Raw genomic sequence first — 19,299 nt, forward strand, 5'->3', positions numbered from 1 at the left:
AGACATTCAAGACAGTCAGGGAAATCTGTATTTTCTCTGAATACATAATAACGAACGATTTTAACTATACTGAACTTTAAAGGAGACCTTCCCTCTCACGAAATAATTTAATTTCAGGGAGCTTGCTTATTAGTTGACTTCAAAATTACTTACTTCTGTTGATTATTTCCTTCAGGTGTAGGAATAGTAAAGCAAGTAATAACAGTTAAATATTTATCTAATTCCCCGGCCACATTTGAATCAAAATTAAAGGTAATATTATACAGACTAGGTTTACTGATGAAAAGTTGGTCGATGTACAGCTCGTGAATGGGTTCAGTGAATCGACGAGGGGCACAACAAGACACTGTTGGGCTGTATCCACTGGAACGGTAACCATGTCACAGCACTTCTGCATCTGTCTCACGCTTGCTCTATTATTCTGTGTTTTGTGTTATTAGTTTTGCTGATAGCGAATCATGGGGCCGTTTCACCGTTGTGAAGATATTTTCAAAGAAACAAAGGTAACTAGGGTAACAATCCGAATAATCATAATTACACTATTACTTTGCAACGAGCATCTGGAGACCTCTGATCACTAGTACCAAAATACTCATAAAATATCCCTGAACAACTTCTCGAATTTTATCGGTGGATTTCGGGTGCACATTGTAGAAGTCAGGACGAATTCCTTCAGTCACATAAAAGGTGAATCACCTAGCATACGCACTGTAAATATTGCGGAAAAGGAAAGTGCAATTGATGTGCGATTTTCACAGAATGGATCGGTTGTCAGGGGCTCAACAGATTGTAATAACACTTAGAAAGTGTATTTTTTGTGCAAACATTCACTTTTTTAAATGGAACAATGCCTACTGACCTTAACAAACTAGAAGTAGAGTAAATTTGAATGACAGTGCTGTTTGTTGCATGTTTCTTGTGAGAGTCGTTTACGAGATTTCTTTTGTGTCATCTCGTTGCCACTGTAGAGTCTAGTACCATGGGAAGCAAGGGGAGGACATTGGTGGACACTCCCTGTTTGGATGCGAACATCAAACACCAAGACTCAGGTCGAGAAAAAGTTATCTCCGGACAACGCAACCAATCCAGACATTACCTGCAGACCATAGGATACAACTCTGGCAAAGCTCATCATCAGAGAAATATTGGGACAACCCCAAGGAAGAACTTGCTACAGGACATCATCTCCCTTACACGACGTGGAAGGCACTCAATAGACTGAGAACTGGAGTATCTCGGTGTAAGGAGAACATGAAGAAATGGGGATACTTCTCAGGGGACGAACTATGTGAGTGTGGTGAACCCCAAGACCATCAGCACCTACTCAACTGCAGGAAACTGTCGGAACCTGTGTCCATGGACGATCTGATTATCGCCAGTGATAAGGCAGTCTGTGCAGCGGAATTCTGGGCAGCACATGGAATATAAATATGCATATATTCTCTGTAATACTTGCAATACATATGTTTGATATGTTATGTTTGATATGTTATGTATGATAAATTATATTTAATATGTTATGTTATGGACACATATAAATAAGCAAATAAAAATTGTTTGGTGGCCAGTATCTTCTTTCTATAACACAACTGTACACATGTATTAACAGGGTTCTTTACTAACATAAACAGAGAGCTACTTATCTTAAAGCAAGTTGTGGTACAGGCTCTTCCATAATAGACCACGTTAGCCTCACTGCTGGTGAAGTACACATCCCGCTATGCACTCTACTCTGGTCGCTATGTGCTGCCTGAGACTGAGACTCTGAATGTGACTGCGACTGTCTGTGATTGCAAATGATTGGGCTGCGACTGATGACTCGACTCAGTGACTCACTGGATGACTGACTCGGTCCTCCGGTCTGCGGCGGCGATCTCAATACTGGTGGCCAAGAGGGCATTGGTGGTTCCTTTCTTGCAAGTCTGTCTTTGGCCTCTCTCCAGCGCCTACTATCGATCTTCTCGCAGCGTCTTTGCCGATTGGAGTGCTGCCTACAGCTTATGCCAGCACAATTTCGAATTTTGAAAAGTACACACACCAACAGTTGTACAATATTTGTGTTAGCACACATTAGGACCAAGCAAATGCATACACTAATTATGTAATTTGACCAGTAACTACAAAATTGACCATCACAGGTTGTGTTCAAAATGACCACTGGAAGCGGCAATACACGCTTCCAGTCTGGTACGGAATGACCGTTACACAAGTGCTAGCATTTCAGTAGAGATGTCTGAGCAGGCTGCAATAATATGTAAAATGACCACTGGAAGCGGCAATACACGCTTCCAGTCTGGTATGGAATGACCGTTACACAAGTGCTAGCATTTCAGTAGAGATGTCTGAGCAGGCTGCAATAGTATGTTGTTGAATATCAAAGGTTGCAGTTGGCATGTCCTTGTACACAGCGTCTTTCAACTTCTCCTGCAGAAAAAATTCTACAGGCGTCAAAACCGGGGATGGGTTGGCCAAGGTACAGGTCCTCTGCGTCCAGTCCAACGACTTGGAAACAGTTCGTGAAAACATGCTGTAGCACTTCGTGCACTGTGGGCTGGACAGCCATCATGCTGGTACCACAAGTTCCTCCTAGTCTGCAGAGGCACGTCTTCTAGCATCCATGGGAGGTAGTGTGTTAGGAGGTTGTGATACTTGTGTACGTTCAGTGACCCGTATGTGAAAAACGTGCCTGTGAGCTGGTGGTTCACTATCCCACACCACACGTTTACACTTCATGGCGCTGACGTTCCACCTGACAAAGTCGACAGGGATTGTCAACAGACCAATAGTGCATGTTTCGGTGGTTTATCTGGTCATGATCGGTAAATGTGGAACATCACTAAACAAGATACCTGATATATCTAGAGTATACTGCCTTAATGCCCGTGTATAGAAGTTAATACGATTCTCATAATTGTTTCCGTGCAGCTCTTGGTGGAGAGAGATGTGGCAGTGATGGAACCAGAGTCGATGGAGAATTCGAAGGTCACTTGACTGTCTCATGCCTCTTCCTAGTGCGATTGCGCGGTAGCCAACGTGCAGATCAACTGCATGAGCAGCAAGAACATCAATTTTCCCCTCTTCTGTCGTCACTTGTTTTCTTTTGTTACTTTGTCTAGGTGTTACACTACCAGTTTCACGTAACTGCTTGAAGAGGCTGCTAAATAACTGCCAAGATGATTGACATCTATTACGACATATTGCTGCATACACCGTACAAGAACGAATCTCATTCTTCTTACACTCTCCATACACTTTTAGCAGACCCTGTAGTTTGGTCCCTTTATACCCCATACCAACCAACCAACACCTTTGGCATGTCGACTCTTTCTGCGTTGGTAAATCCCGTCGTCCACGCACGACCTACTGCTTGGACTGTCACACTAACTGACTAGTAAGTCACAATGCACTCAAGGAACAGACAAGCACACTGTAAGCAAACATAACAAAATCGGACCCAGCAACCATTTAGGTTGAATAACACAAACAAGTGTTGGTGTGGAAACTTTTTCAAATGCTCTATAATCCTGCAACAAACACTACTGACATTCTGATTTACCCTACTTTTAATCTGTTAATGTCAATAGGCATTGTTCCATTTCAAAAAGTGTAATTTTGCACAAAAATACAGTTTTTAATTATAATTAAAATCTGTTTATTAGCTGACAATACGTGTCCTGACTACCAGCCCATTCGGTGAAACCCGCACATCAATAGCACTTTCCATTTCCGCAATATTTGTGGTTCAAGTTTAGGTGAATCGTCCTGCATGTTTCACAGTATTTTCATTATGATGTGTTGAATTTTGACGTTCGGGTAGTCGTGGCTCACAGATTCTCAACAGTGAATAACATTCAGTTTTGAGATTACCTATCAATGCTTCGATTCTCCATATATTTATCTGGAAATTTGGAAATTTGTGGTAAGGTCTTATGGGACCAAACTGCTGAGGTTATCGGTCCCTAAGCTTACACACTACTTAATCTAACTTAAACTAACTTACGCTAAGGACGACACACACACACACACACCCATGCCCGAGGGAGGACTCGAACCTCCGACGGGGGAAGCCGCGCGGACCGTGTCAAGACGCCTTAGACCGTACGGCTGTCCCTTGCGGCTATTTATCTGGCTATACAGTGTGAACTGTGTTCAATTTACATAAAATGAATCACTCTATGATGTATTATGGGAAAGGTAGCCTAAAACCAAATTCTTTTCCAAAGATTCCGTATGTATAGGTTTGTTGCATGCAATTTGTTCTTTCAATGATGGTTCTACATCTGCGACACTGATTGTTGAGGGAATCGGTGTGGTATACTGAAACTCTAAAAAAACCTCGCAGTTATGCAAATGAAAACCTGTAAACATAAAGAAGAATGCAAAGTAGCTAGAGGAAGATACAGGACGGATAAAAAAAAAGAAAAACAATCTACAACAAAGGACTACGGATATGACATTTTTTAGAATGCATGTTTAAATTTAGAGTTAATTTTGTATATTTTTCGTTAAGTGTTTTTTTCGGAACTTGAATTTTTGCTTATTTATAGTATCTTTTCTGCAAACCTACTCACGTCAACCAAGTTCAGTTTTGAGATCTAGTGTTTGTTTCTTCCAGCTATTATTCAACGAATGAAAATTTAAAGTTGAAAATTATAATTTTTAAAAATGTTCTAAACTTATTAAATTAAATTTCAGTGAAGTGCAAATATTGTGTTCGCTAATTTGCGTCCCTTATATTTTTCTGGCTAAAATGTAAGTTTCATCCTTATCCAGTTAAAACTGTTTAAGAAAAAGTACGTACAGCAACTACAACAGCAATTTTTGTTTTTAAGGAGATTATTATATGTGCTGTATTTCAGCAAAATTCTAGAGAAAATGGTAAGAAAGCTTATGAGAAAGTCGTTTTTAAATGTCTGAGAACAACTTCATTCAAAACTGGATTAACGCTCGAAAAAATTAAAAAGGTTGTGTACCTCCAATTTTCGCAAAATAGTGGAGTCTTTTAAACGTATTATTCTAAAACGACTTGCGTCTGTTTTAGCTGTCAGATATGAAATTTCATACTTACCTCCGTTACTATAGTAGATGTGAAAATGTCAGGTGCGTATTCCCACGATGAGCATGGTTCCAATGACGAACTGTCGTTCCAAGTGGATGAATTACGTGGCACTACGCAAGCGTCATAGGATTCCTGAGACAAAATTTCACAAATCAGGCAAACACAACAATGTCAACTGTGTGGTTCCCACAAAGTCTGTTTGCAGAAAGTAACACATTTGGTACAGAAAGAGAGACTGGAATGTATTACTAAGTAATCGTTTTGATTTCGGTTTACGATAAAGAAGACGATATGGGATGAAAGACACTTCACTGACGACTTAACAAAAGAACGACGTCACAAAGATGAAAAGAGGTTATATTCACAATGGCAATGTATACGTGTTCCAGGAGTCTTTGAAAATGAAATGTGTGTACGGCATATTTGGCAGGGAATCCCCTTCTGGGGAGTTCGGCAGTGTACACAGTTCACTTGCAGGGCTCTGGTCCCACACTGGTACATTTAAGTTTGGAGTGTGTAGTCCAAGAGGACTCATTGCCCTCCCCGTTTTTCCCTTCCACAATGATGAGAGGAAACACAACTTTTACGTGAAAATACTTTATTCTGTATTACTTACCAAGTGCACAAGGTGATATTCAGAAGTGTTTTACAAGGTGCCCGCGAGCTGCGGCCCTTGGCTGGTCGAGACATATGTTTGCTCGCCGCAGTGCCTCCAGGCTGCCTGAGACATCCGCTCTCATCGCATAATAGGGGGAAAGTTCAGTTCGGCGCACACAGAGTTACAATATTTCCCGCCAGGGAGCTTGTTATTTTGGACAGATTGACCTGTCCAGTTTGAAAAATGTCACTAGATGGCACTTTGAGTGGCAAGTGAGTTACGGAACTCAGCAGGTAGCCTGCTGTAAATCAACTTATTTGACGCTACTTCAGCGACTTGCGTGACACACGCACACGCACTCACACACAAACGCACACACACAGAACTTGGGGTCCCGCGATCGAGCGCCAGCAACTCTAACTGCAAGACAGTGAGCTGTTGACCATATTTGCAATGACAGTCTATGGTACACAACCATGATGCTATGCAGAATGGCTAGGATTAAACTTAACACCAGAGTGAGAAGTTGTCTTACACACCGTTTATTGGTCAGTTGTTGAAGCGTTATGCAACTTGTTTCGCGTTACGAAGGCGTGCTGAAAAGTAAGGCCTCCGAATTTTTTATGTGAAAACTCTTAAAGATTTTTAAATAAAACAACGTTGTCAACATTCTACATCTTTATTCTTCATGTCTACATATTTATTTCATAACATACCCACCCTGGCAACAAACACATTTCTCCCAACGAGAAACCAGTTTGTTGATTCTGTCTCTGTAGAATATTTGACTTTGTTGGCCCACCACAGCCTCACTTCTGTTTGCACTGCTTCATTACTATCAAAGTGAAGTCCTCGAAGGTGTTCTTTAATTTATGGAAGAAAATGAAAACAGGATGGGGCCAAGTCAGGACATTATGAGGATGGTCGATCACTGCGAAACCAAGCCGTCGGATTTTTGCAGAGGTAGCAGCGGTCTGGCATTGTCATGCTGAAGGAGAGGGTGCTCCATGTGTGGACGAACTCTTGGAATTAATGCTTTCAGTTTACAGAGGGATTACAGCAAGCTGGTTCTCACGCACCGATATAGCTACGTTACACGACGCTATGTTACGTGCTATAATTCGAGCCCTCTAGCATGTCTACATATTTGCAGTCTTCTGCAGCTAGAGGACACCGAATTGTAGCGTGTAAAATGGTGATGTGTAATGTAACTATGTCGTGCATGAGAAACAGCGTGCTGTAGTCTAGTTTCGAATTCGAAGAGTTTTTCCACAGATGGAGTACCTCTGCTTCAGCATGGCAATGTGAGACCACACACGAGCACTGCGACACCTGCAAAAATCCAACGCCTTGGTTTCACAGCCACCGACCATCTTCCACACAGTCCTGACTTGGCCGCATCCGGTTTTCATCTTCTTGCGTAAATTATAGAACACCTTCGAGCACTTCAGTTTGATAGTGATGAAGCAATGCAAGCACTGTCACAGAATAAAAACATAGAACATTAATAACATTTGTTTTATTTACAATGCTTTAAAAGCTATGTAGAAAAAATTCGGAGGCATTACTTTTCAGCACCAGCTCGTAAACTGATTGTTTCTACGCTAAGGTGTACGGTGCAGCTACGCCTAAACATGCGCCTACTAAGCTGTTCAGTGCATCTGTGGCTACAATGAGCATATTCGTTTACCTGTGATGATAAAAATCAAATGGCTCTGAGCACTATGGGACTTAACTGTTGAGGTCATCAGTCCCCTAGAACTTAGAACTACTTAAACCTAACTAACCTAACGACATCACACACATTCATGCCCGAGGCAGGATTCGAACCTGCGACCGTAGCGGTCTCGCGGTTCCAGACTGTAGCGTCTAGAACCGCTCGGCTACTCCGGCCGCCTGTGATGATAAGCTCTCTGGAGAAGAACTTAATCACCCAATTAAAACGACACTCTGGTCACTTTCAGAGGGTCATGTGATTCGATATCGGTGATGTACGCTGATCAGCCAGAGCATTATGACCACCAACCTACTACGATCGAACACATCTCGGATGTGATTGAATGTGGCGTCAGAGCTCATCGTCCCCCTCGCCGGAATATACGGGAAATAGGTGATTTGTGTGTGCAGATGTGGTGCCAAATCCTTCCAGCGACTTACCAAGACCTCACTGCTTCCATGCCACAATGCATAGCCTCTGTTATCGGTCCCAAAGGTGGACATATCGGCTATTAGGTAGGTGGTTATAATGTTCTGGCTGGTCAGTGTAAGTCGTGGCAGTGAAGCTGAGTATACACTGAGGTGACAAAAAGTCATAAAGCACCTCCTAAATATCGCGTCGGACCTCCTTTTGCCCGGCGTAGTGCAGAAAATTGAAGTTCGATGCACTCAACAAGTCGTTAGAAGTCCCTTGCAGAAATATTGAGCCACGCTGTCTCTATAACCGTCCATAATTGCAAAAGTGCTGCCGATGCAGGACGTTGTGCACGAACTGACCTCTCGATTATGCCCCATGAATATTCTACGGGATTCACGTCGAGCGATCTGGCTGGCCAAACCATTCGCTCGAATTGTCCAGAATGTTCTTCAAACAAATCGCGAAGAGTTGTGGCCCGGTGACACGGCACATTGTCATCCACAAAAATTCCATCGTTGTTTGGGAACATGACGTCCATGAATGGCTACAAATGGTCTCCAAGTAATCAAACATTCAGAGGACCCAGTCCATTCCACGTAAACACAGCCCACACTGTTATGGAGCCACCACTAGCTCGCACAGTGCCTTGTCGATAATTTGGATGCACGGTGTCGAGGGGTCTGCGTCCTTCTATCAGCTGTTACCAACAGAAATCGAGAGCCGTCTGACCATGTCATGGTTCTCCAGCCGGCTAGGGTACAACTGATATGGTCGAGAACCCAGGCGAGGCGCTGCAGGCGATGTCGTGTTGTTGCCGGCCGGTGTGGCCGAGCGGTTCTAGGCGCTACAGTCCGGAACCGCGCGACCGCTACGGTCGCAGGTTCGAATCCTGCCTCGGGCATGGATGAGTGTGATGTCCTTAGGTTAGTTAGGTTTAAGTAGTTCTAAGTTCTAGGGGACTGTTGACCTAAGCAGTTAAGTCCCATAGTGCTCAGAGCCATTTGAACCATTTGTCGTGCTGTTAGCAAAGGCACTCGCGTCGGTCATCTGCTGCCGTAGCTCATTAACGCCACATTTCGCCGCACTGTCCTAACGGATACGTTCGTTGTACGTCCGACATAGATTTCTGCCGTCATTTCACGCAGAGTTGCTTGTCAGTTAGTACTGGCAACTCCACGCAAGGGTCGCTGCTCTCAGACGTTAAATGAAGGCGTGTTCTCAGCACGCTTTTGATACGTGGATAGCGGAATATTGAATTTCGTAACGATTTCCGAAATGAAATTATGGTGAGTTCTTTTTTTCTGTTTTGGATTAATGTAAACACGAAATGTTTAAGTGTTAATACAAAGAAATGTGCTTAAGTGATAAACGGATGTTTCGTTAAGTTTCCTTTCGAACTGTTAACTAATAACTATACTGTGTTACGTCTAATTTAATTCCTCAAGCAGAAGTGGATGAGTTAAAGATCTAAATTGAAAACGTCGTAGGACGGGGGCGGTACGTTTCCGGACATAGGTTCCTATTCAAAATGTTATATAGTTACTCCCTTTTACTAATCATTGAAGTCAGTAACGGGGATTTACGAACGCCCTTTATAGCTTGTGGACAATTAAGCCATACTTCGTCGGTCGTGCACCATCTTGAACCACGAAACGGGAGTTATTTGACCATGGAACAGTTGGTATTTGTAGATTAACCGAGTTTTGTTACTATCTTAACAATTTTGCCTGCCTCGAATATGGAAATCTGTGCTAGTTTCAAGTAGCTTCAATTTCAAAATATGTTTAACTTTTAACTGGTTTTTGATAGTAGTTCTGCTTAATTGGTTTCACTAACTGATTTTTTGTGTCTAGCAGAGTCATATTGTAACGGATAGATGACTAAATATAGTATTAACAAGATTTTCTAGGTGGCAAAGTTTTTAAATTTCAATAGAATATTTGCTCCTAAGTACACGACCATGTTGTACCTTGGAACATGTTTTCACATTTGGAAAACCTTAATTTTCGGGAATTTTTTTGTAATTTCAAGAAAAGACTGCAGCGAATGCCATAATTTAAAAATGGGATAAGAAAATATAGTAAATTTCTGTTCCACGGCTGGCTGGAGGCGAAAGTCTGAAAAGCGATCCGAGATACAACATTGTCCCTTATGTTACAGAAGAGAAAGAAAGGTGTGGGTGTCGGTTTACCTGCGTGGTCGGGTGTCCGGCGCACCAGAAAGGCGACGGCGCCTCCAGCACGAGGATGCTGAGCTGGTACCAGGCGATGGGCATCTTGAGCAGCGACAGCAGCACCGCGTTGCGCCACTGCCACCGCCCCCACTCGCCCACGCACAGCTGCACGGGGTCGCCCGCTGCCGGCACCAGCCTCCACGTGTCAAACCGTGCGTATACACTTTTTTAAATTTTTTTTGTTATTTCATCCCACTTGCAGTGGGTGGACTATCAGGAGGTAACACATTCATTCCTCAACCAGATGAGATATTAAAAAAATATGTAAAGTGTGTTTCACAATTCATGTTACACACTTCTAGAGGTTGTAGAGCCGACTTAGTAGATCAAGTTTTACATAGGAACCCAAGTCTGGAAACAGTTTGTTTCCGTGTTACAAGGAAAAACAAGAGCTACTCAATCGCGCGCTAGATACCTCTTACGCAGTGCGCCTGTTATGGCTAGCTACCTACATTCATGAATGGTACGATGACGCGAGTCACATGATTTCGTCTGTTTCCATCTGCCTTGTTTTCATGCTTACTTGTGATGCATCAGTTGACATTACTGTGACTAGTACCGCAGTAGCAGGATGCCTGAGTACAAATTCGCAGCGGGACTGCTACGGTCGCAGGTTCGAATCCTGCCTCGGGCATGGGTGTGTGTGATGTCCTTAGGTTAGTTAGGTTTAAGTAGTTCTAAGTTCTAGGGGACTTATGACCTAAGATGTTGAGTCCCATAGTGCTCAGAGCGATTTGAACCATTTGAACAAATTCGCAGAGTACACCGATATGTTGTTAATTTACCGTGAAGCTCGCCTTAATGGAAGAGAAGCTCATCGTCTGTACCACGAGTAGTTTCCAAACTGTGTGACCCCATCTCATCCTATGTTTACCAGAGTAGGTAAGCGGTTGCAGGAAAATAGGAAATCCACAAGCAATAGAGCAAATTTTGGTGCTGCAAGAAGGCGGTGCACTGTGACACTGGAAGAAAAGGGCTTCATGAAGCTGAACAGAACCCATCGAGGGTACTCGAGCCATTGCACCTGACTTGCATGTGTATCACTCGTCTGTTTAGCGTGTTCTGCATGAACAGCAGCTCCACCCATATCACCCTCAGAAGTACATGTCATGCTTCCGGCGGATTTTGTGCCAAATGTCAATTTCTGTACTTGGTTTTTATACCTTTGTGTGGATTTTCATCAATTTCCAGGACCAATTTTGTTCACCATTGAAGCGCATTTCAACGGGGAACATGTTCTGAACGTACTAAATGGCCGCACATGGGATCAAGAAAACCCCAAAACCACGAAGATTTCAGGAAACATTCGGCATCTGAGCGGGTATCGGCGATGGTCGTGTCCTTTGGCCGTACATCCTTCCTCCCCCCCCCCCCCCTCCTACCTGGTGCCAGGTACTTGATATTCCTCAACAAGTGCTGGCGGTGTTTTCTGAATATGTGCCGTTGGACATTTGACATGAACTGCGGATCCAGCATGATGGCGCGGCATTATATTTTGCAGTTCGTGTCCGAATCAATCTGAACATAGTCTACGGGGGCAGGTGGATCGGTCGAAGTGGAATACATGCTTAGTCGCCAAGATTCCCAGATTTAACCCCTTTGGACTTTTTCTTGTGAGGCCACATGAAGGGTCTCGTTTACGAGACCCCTGTCCAGTCGGAGGCAGATCTAGTTGCACGCATCTTGGCTGCGGCAAAAGTCATTAACCTTGCACCACGCATTTTGGACAGAGTTTATGCAGACTTACTGCGCAGATACACTGAGTGCACCGAACTTGGTGGTCGTCATATCGAACAGTAGTTGTAATTTCACAGTAAATAGGAGTGAAAGCTGTACATCTTGTCATACTTGTAACATGGAAACGAACCGTATCCGACCATGGGTTCATACGTAAAACTTGACCCACTAAGTCCCCTCTACAATGTCTAGAAGTGTGTAACATTAATTGTGAATCATCCTAAGTAATTTAGAACCAATAAAAGTGTAAAATGTGACTATTGTTGTCGCGGTCTTCAATTCAAAGACTGGTATATAATGTGCTATCATCTTCATCTGTGCAAAACTTCTGCAGCCTACACTATGTGGTCAAAAGTATCTGAGCACCTGTTACTGGATATTAAACCTTTGATTACAAATTTTTTCCGGAGTGAAATGTGTATTTTTTAAAATTAATATCATAACAAGAAATAACAATTTGAAACAAATATTTTCCAATCGTTTCGTTTTTCAACGTGGGGAGGTGTTGGACATACAGGGTTATTCATAAGCAACTCCAGGATTTCAGAAAACAATTCCGCGGATGTTACAAAACATACAGAAAATATACACACATCAGTGGATAGAGCATCTCTCCAGGTTTTAACTCACGTTATAGGTGCGCGTTTGTGTTACGGCAAACGTTGATATATGCGTGCAATTCATTGACACGAATAGTCAGGGAAGGCGCGACGGCAGCCCAATTTGCACATCTGTTCTACGCGCGTTAATTCGGTGCAACGATACAGAGCGGAATGGAACAGAGGGTTGAAGACAGCACAACCTACAGGTGCAAGCCGTAATTATAAGAATTCGGCAAACCATTAGCAGGCTTTTCTTTACTACTGGGACATTGATGCGTACCAATAACACGATGGAAACTCCCACTAGTTCTCCTATTCCTATCATGGTACACATATGTTCTAATGGTAGTGAAAGGGTTTATATAGGCTGTGTCCACCGCTCGCCTTTATGATAACTTGATCTCTGGTAGGACCAGTTTCAATGAAATGTATGAATGTCTGCGGAGAAAAGCAGCCCATTATTCCTCAAAAGCCAGTTTTTCTACTGGGATGTCAGAGTTTCATCTAATGTACAGAAAAAAAACAATGATCATTCCACATCTCTCTGCCGCTAGAGTGGTTGTTTCCGATGTACAGAGCCCACCCGACACATCTAGGGAGACTTTACAAGTCTTCACCGTGTAGCGCAGGTCGAAAATTAAACAGCGGACCTCATCACAGAATCGGTGACGACACTCGGTTCCAGACTAGAGAAAGAAGTAAAGCACAAAGTAGTTGAACCCAAGTCAGCGTTCCAAACACGTAGATACTCGTATGTTGCAATTCTCCGAGAGCGAGAAGCAACTCTAGATGTCGCTAAAAAGCATTCCCCACCTACTTTCTGTCCAATTATCAAAATATTGTGGTACAAGTCATTTTTGCCATAGATGTCTTAACTCTTTTACCAAGACTGAGTATCGTGAAGGGCATCTGACTGCCTGCTCTACACAGAAACCGGTACGTGTGGAAATGCCTACCCAGAATCAAAAGATCTTGAAGTTTAAGAACACCTACCACCAGGAACAATGTCCCTTCATCTTATACGCTGACTCTGAGTGCCTCCTACTCTAGTGGGGTGTTGTGAAGATACAGAACGGCACGTATTGTACGCGGCAGGGTATCAAAATGTGTGCTCATATGACAGCAGTTTCACCAAATTCTAATGACACGTCGGGGATAATCCTACGAAGTGTCTGGTCTCTGAGGTCGAAAAACTTGTGTGTGAAGTTGACTGCATTTAGCGCAGCAACATTCGCATTACTGACTCGCAGGAGAATGATGCATTATACAAGCTGGCAGTTGACAGTAATATTTGTGGGCTGCTGTAGGATAGAAAAGCGGAAACTCCTTGTAGAGAGCTCTGTCATCTAAAGAGGAAGTTCCGCAGTGCACGTGACAACGCGTGCAACTTGAAGTACCAACTACCACGACACATACCTATTTCCTTCCATAAATTGAGCGAGTAGGATGCTCACTTCCTTGTCGAGCACTTGCATGGTTTTGGCTTGAAATATCGTAAGGTCAGCGTCATACCTGACATCGTTGAAAAGTGCATTTCTTTTTCCAAGCGAATCACGTCAAAAGTAACACTCCACTTGCTGTATTCGCTACGTTTCGTGGACGCATCTCTTCATAAACTTGCACATCACTAGAGCTTCATATCTGATGATGAAAAGTTTCAATGTTTGACGAAAAAGGAGCATGTCCTTACAAATACCAGGATTCGGTGGAGAGACCCCATGTAACCATATTTCCCGACACAACTGCATTATACAGTAAACTAACAGACACAGCCATAGCAGTAGATGAGTAAGAGCACATGGTGAATGTTTGGCAGGAGTTCAACGTCCCTGATTCAGGAGAATACGCTAGATTGTACGTGAACACCGATGTACGCCTGCTCTCAGATAGTTTTGAGAAATTCCGGAGTGTATGACAAGTTTTCTGGAGCCTGTCTTCTATTAAAGCACGTCAGGGCGTTCGTAGGATGCTATGTTAACAAGAAGACGTGCCAGCATTGAACTGTTGACTGATGCTGCTCTTCTTCGCACGTGGGATTTGTAGGGGGCTTTGCTCACGTACACCAAGACGAATAATCTGCGAATGAGTGAGGAGGTGAATAGGCCACCTTACGATTTACGTTACATTCTTTACTTGGGTATAAATGACTTCCACGGGTATGCCATGCAACAGTCTCTGCCGTTTTGGTGAGTTTCGGTTGCTGCCCAAACAGAAGTCGACAGACTGGAAGATGAGATCCAAAATGTGGCCGCTGACTGATTCTGGTGAGGGATGCGTCTTGGAGGCATAACTGAAACACCTCACCCATTTGCAAGACGTGCACAGTTACTTGCCACTCTGTCGGGAGCACCTGGACCTGTGCAATGGTACAGTCCTCAGGCTGACGACAACGCTGGGAAGTAAGTGGAGATTTATTCTGCGCTACAGAAACCTTCACTAATGTCTTATTTTGGGATTGAATCTCCCATGGCATTGATGTAGACACCGAATAGAGGACTGTCGTGATGTCTGTCTTTGAAATTTTTATAAATTGATGAATAATTCAAGTTTCGGGAAAACCATGGGAAATTTTAGAGAATAGCCTGAAATTTATTTAGTTTACCGATGAGGGAAAAGGTCGTTTAGGCGCAAGAATTAAACTGCCAGGTCAAATTTCAAATGGGCCACCATCTTCAATAAATGACTATCTGCTGTGGAGATAGTTATGGTGTCAGCGCAGCTCACAAAGCCTGTCTATAACGGTACGTATTTTCCGTTCCTCTCCAAACTCCACTTCGAGTTTGCTAAGCCGAACTTCTCTGCCCCTTTATATGGAGACCGGAAGTTTCATCTACTGGCTGAAAGGCTGCGATCCGTATGAAGTAACTACCTACAACCCCGAAGCACCCAACAGTACCACTTGATCCATATTTGATAGAATAAACAGCGGTCATACGAGAAATGGCTTGTGACCTTAAGGCTTCGTTGCAGGAAAACACTACCTCTGAGAGCAAGCTGCCTATTTTTTATTGCCTACCAATGACAAACGAGAGTTGCCTACCAATCATTTACTAGACTGACACAGGCAATGGCCTGCCGATACGCTATTTTCTACCAATCACCTACTAGAATCAGCCACCAGAGTAGCACAGGCAATAGTCTACACTACAGCCAGACCACTCGATAGTTATCTTGTTGTGGGTTGGCAGGAGAGCCAACACCAGTTTACTAGAGGAAGCCGAAAGGCACGCGTTTTAGCTCACACAGGCTGGCGTGAGGTCTGGAACAGGACAAGGAAATTAGACTTTAGAAAAAAGGACGTAGCTGGTGGAATACTTAACTTTAATCCATTAATGATGAGCGTCGCTCTTGACGGTACATGTTTTACAGTATCAATAGTAACTGGTAATGGCGCCTTGCTAGGTCGTAGCAAATGACGTAGCTGAAGGCTATGCTAACTATCGTCTCGGCAAATGCGAGCGTATTTTGTCAGTGAACCATCGCTAGCAAAGTCGGTTGTACATCTGGGGCGAGTGCTAGGAAGTCTCTCTAGACCTGCCGTGTGGCGGCGCTCGGTCTGCAATCACTGATAGTGGCGACACGCGGGTCCGACGTATACTAACGGACCCGGCCGATTTAAAGGCTACCACCTAGCAAGTGTGGTGTCTGGCGGTGACACCACATATCTCTTTTCAAATTGTCCGGTTATACTGCAGATATGTGACGTCGGTAGCCACCTTATAACCGAAATGGACAGTGTATAGTGGAAGACATTATTTTTTTCAAACAACAAAAATTACTGTAGAAAATGGCAAAAAATTTTACTCGTAAACCATCAGTTAATTTGCTACATCATATATTATTTCCTACTAAACTATAGACGAAAAATTATTGTTAACAAAAATTTGTTGATAACAAATTTGATCATCTACCTATGGTGCACTGACCTCGAATGAAGACGCCTAAGGAATTCAACTAGTTACAAGGGATGAGGAGGGGTTTCCCACCATTTTAATGTGCTCTTATTGGCTAAGAGAAGCATGAGAATGAAAGTAGTTTCCCGCCAATTTCATATCACACAAGTGCCTGACGACCACGTGACCAGTATAAGGGCCGGCCGCGGTGGTCTAGCGGTTCTAGGCGCTCAGTCCGGAACCGCGCGACTGCTACGGTCGCAGGTTCGAATCCTGCCTCGGGCGTGGATGTGTGTGATGTCCTTAGGTTAGTTAGGTTTAAGTAGTTCTAAGTTCTAGGGGACTGATGACCACAGATGTTTAGTCCCATAGTGCTCAGAGCCATTTGAACCATTTGAACCAGTATAAGGTTATGTCCTGTAGCACATACTGTAAGTAGGCTGTTTAGGTTTTTATATTGGTAACGCCACGTAGCGCTCTGTATGAAAATCGCTGGCTGTGCTGTGTGCAGTCTGTGGCTGGTTTGCATTGTTGTCTGCCATTGTAGTGTTGGGCAGCTGGATGTTAATAGCGCGTAGCGTTGTGCAGTTGGAGGTGAGCCGCCAGCAGTGGTGGATGTGGGGAGAGGAATGGCGGAGTTTTGAAATTTGTAAGACTGGATGTCATGAACTGCTATATATATTATGACTTTTGAACACTATTAAGGTAAATACATTGTTTGTTCTCTATCAAAATCTTTCATTTGCTAACTATATCTATCAGTAGTTAGTGCCTTCAGTAGTTTGAATCTTTTATTTAGCTGGCAGTAGTGGCGCTCGCTGTATTGCAGTAGTTCGAGTAACGAAGATTTTTGGTGAGGTAAGTGATTTGTGAAAGGTATAGGTTAATGTTAGTCAGGGCCATTCTTTTGTAGGGAATTTTGAAAGTCAGATTGCGTTGCGCTAAAAATATTGTGTGTCAGTTTAGTGGTGATCAGAATAGGTAAAGAGCGAAATGTCTGAGTGCGTTCAGTTCTGCTCAGCTGTTTGAAAATCAAATAATGTAAGAGGTTTATCAGCACAGTAATTAATTAATTTTTCTAAGGGGACGTATCATATGTCGACCCTTAGCCGAGGATACCTCACTGGATTCTTCTGATTTTTTCTTGTAGTTTGTGTAATTAGTGTAGCTTTTGTTTATTGCTAGCGCGTCATTGTAGAAAGAATCTCCTTTGTTGTTGCAGTATTTCATTGTTGTACAGTAAAACAGTTGTGGCATGCATGTAGATTTGCACCAAGTATTTCGCAGCTGCGCTTGCAATTGACTAGATATTATTTTCAGTGCTGTGTTAATGTGTTCTCTTATTTTTGCTCTTCAAATTGTGCTTTTCTGTGTTATCGTGTGAAATATTGTGACAATAATGGCGTGTGAAAAACGTAACACTAGGCTCCAAAGTAAACTGAGAAATAATAGTGACGACGAGCGTAGCTTATCAGCACCACTGTGTAATGAATTAACAGACATTCGAAGTAGTAATTTGGTAATTGTGCGTAGGGAAATGGAGCGGGCTGCAAATAATGGTGTAGGCAGTGAAACAATTAGTGAACAGGGAAGCATTATCGATCGATCGGTCGGCAGCAGCTTGCCTCAGGAATCCGAAATGACAGGACACTATCTTGCAAATACTGTAGATTCAGGTTTTGCGTCCTCGCCGTTTTCTCAAATAAGGCAAGACACTTTGTGCTTTGAAAAATGCGTATGTTGCCGGTGCAAATTCGCTGCCGAAAAGCACTGATGAACATGTTTCAGACACCAGTGCATTGTTATTACAATTAATGCAACAAATGGGACGAAAGCTTCAAAAGTTAGACACAATGGAACAAAATCTTCAAAAGTTAGACACAATGGAACAACACCAGAGAAAAACAAAGCAACAGTTAGACACAATGGAACAAAATCAGAGACAAACACAGCAAAAGCTTCAGAAGTTAGACACCACACTTGAACAAACACGTGAAGATTTAACTACTGAGTTACATAACATTGAATCGAAATGTCAAAAAGTCTGTAATGACGTAAAAACACAAATTTGTGAGCATTTCCAACCTATTTTTTCGTGGCATGAAAATGCATTACAGAATCACGAAGCAGCCATAAAAGAACTGCAAACCATTGTTCATGAAAATCATGAGACCTTGTGGGCAAACTTGATTCAGTTGCATCTACCGATTCGGTTACACTACTTGCAAAAACTCAGGAAAACTTAAAGGACACAGTAGATACGATTTCAACACAAATGGACACTGAAACTTGGTTCAGAAAAACACGCTGAGGAAATAAGTACACTATCGGAGAAAGTACCGAACTTTTGGATCGGTTCACTAACTTATCTGCAAAGGTAGATGATGATCTGAATGACACAAGACCTGTAGCCATCACTGTCACGGAAGAGTATGAACAAACTAAGAAATTCAAACAAAATCAGAATCAAATTAATACGCAACACAAAAGAGAAAACCGGGAAGTACAAGATCAGTTGGCACAAGTAATACAAAAGTTACATATTTCAGAGGACACTCGCGCTCCAACACGGGAAGAGGGACTTAGAAATACGGAAAAGCCACAAAATAATAGCACAGGGCATTTCGGAAATTATGAAAGAAATTGGCAAGGTGCACCGAATTTTGAGCTGGAACCGCCGACACGACGTAACAATGACCGATATGCTACTCGCCAACACGATGATTTTGACTATAAGCTGTTCATTACTACACGTAAATTCAAAACATTTAAGAATTCTGGCAACGACATTCATCCGCAAGCGTGGCTCCATCAATTCTCTCATTGTTTTCCTCCCAACTGGTCATTAGAGCACAGATTAGAATTTATGTGTGGCTACTTAGAGAATGAACCAGCTGAAAGAATGCGATCGGTCATTCACGATTGTCACAGTGAAGGAGAATTTTATCATGCCTTCCTCTCAGCATATTGGTCTCAATCTACACAAGACCGAGTAAAACACAGCATCATAATAATGAAACATTTCGAACAATCTGAATTTTCC

The 19,299-nt window shown here is 42.9% G+C and overlaps 1 protein-coding gene across 1 annotated transcript in view; it reads right to left on the reverse strand.

The window, feature by feature from the left end:
• LOC126185062 (organic cation transporter-like protein) overlaps nt 1-19,299 on the reverse strand; it is a 236,984-nt gene that overhangs the window by 139,611 nt on the left and 78,074 nt on the right. The window contains exons 2-3 of the mRNA XM_049927818.1: nt 9,983-10,146; nt 5,069-5,191 (exon numbers count right to left, since the gene is read on the reverse strand). Coding sequence (XP_049783775.1) covers nt 5,069-5,191; nt 9,983-10,146 — 287 coding nt within the window. The remainder of the gene's footprint in view (nt 1-5,068; nt 5,192-9,982; nt 10,147-19,299) is intronic.

Source organism: Schistocerca cancellata, chromosome 4, assembly GCF_023864275.1.
Source record: "Schistocerca cancellata isolate TAMUIC-IGC-003103 chromosome 4, iqSchCanc2.1, whole genome shotgun sequence".
NCBI classification, from domain to species: domain Eukaryota; kingdom Metazoa; phylum Arthropoda; class Insecta; order Orthoptera; family Acrididae; genus Schistocerca; species Schistocerca cancellata.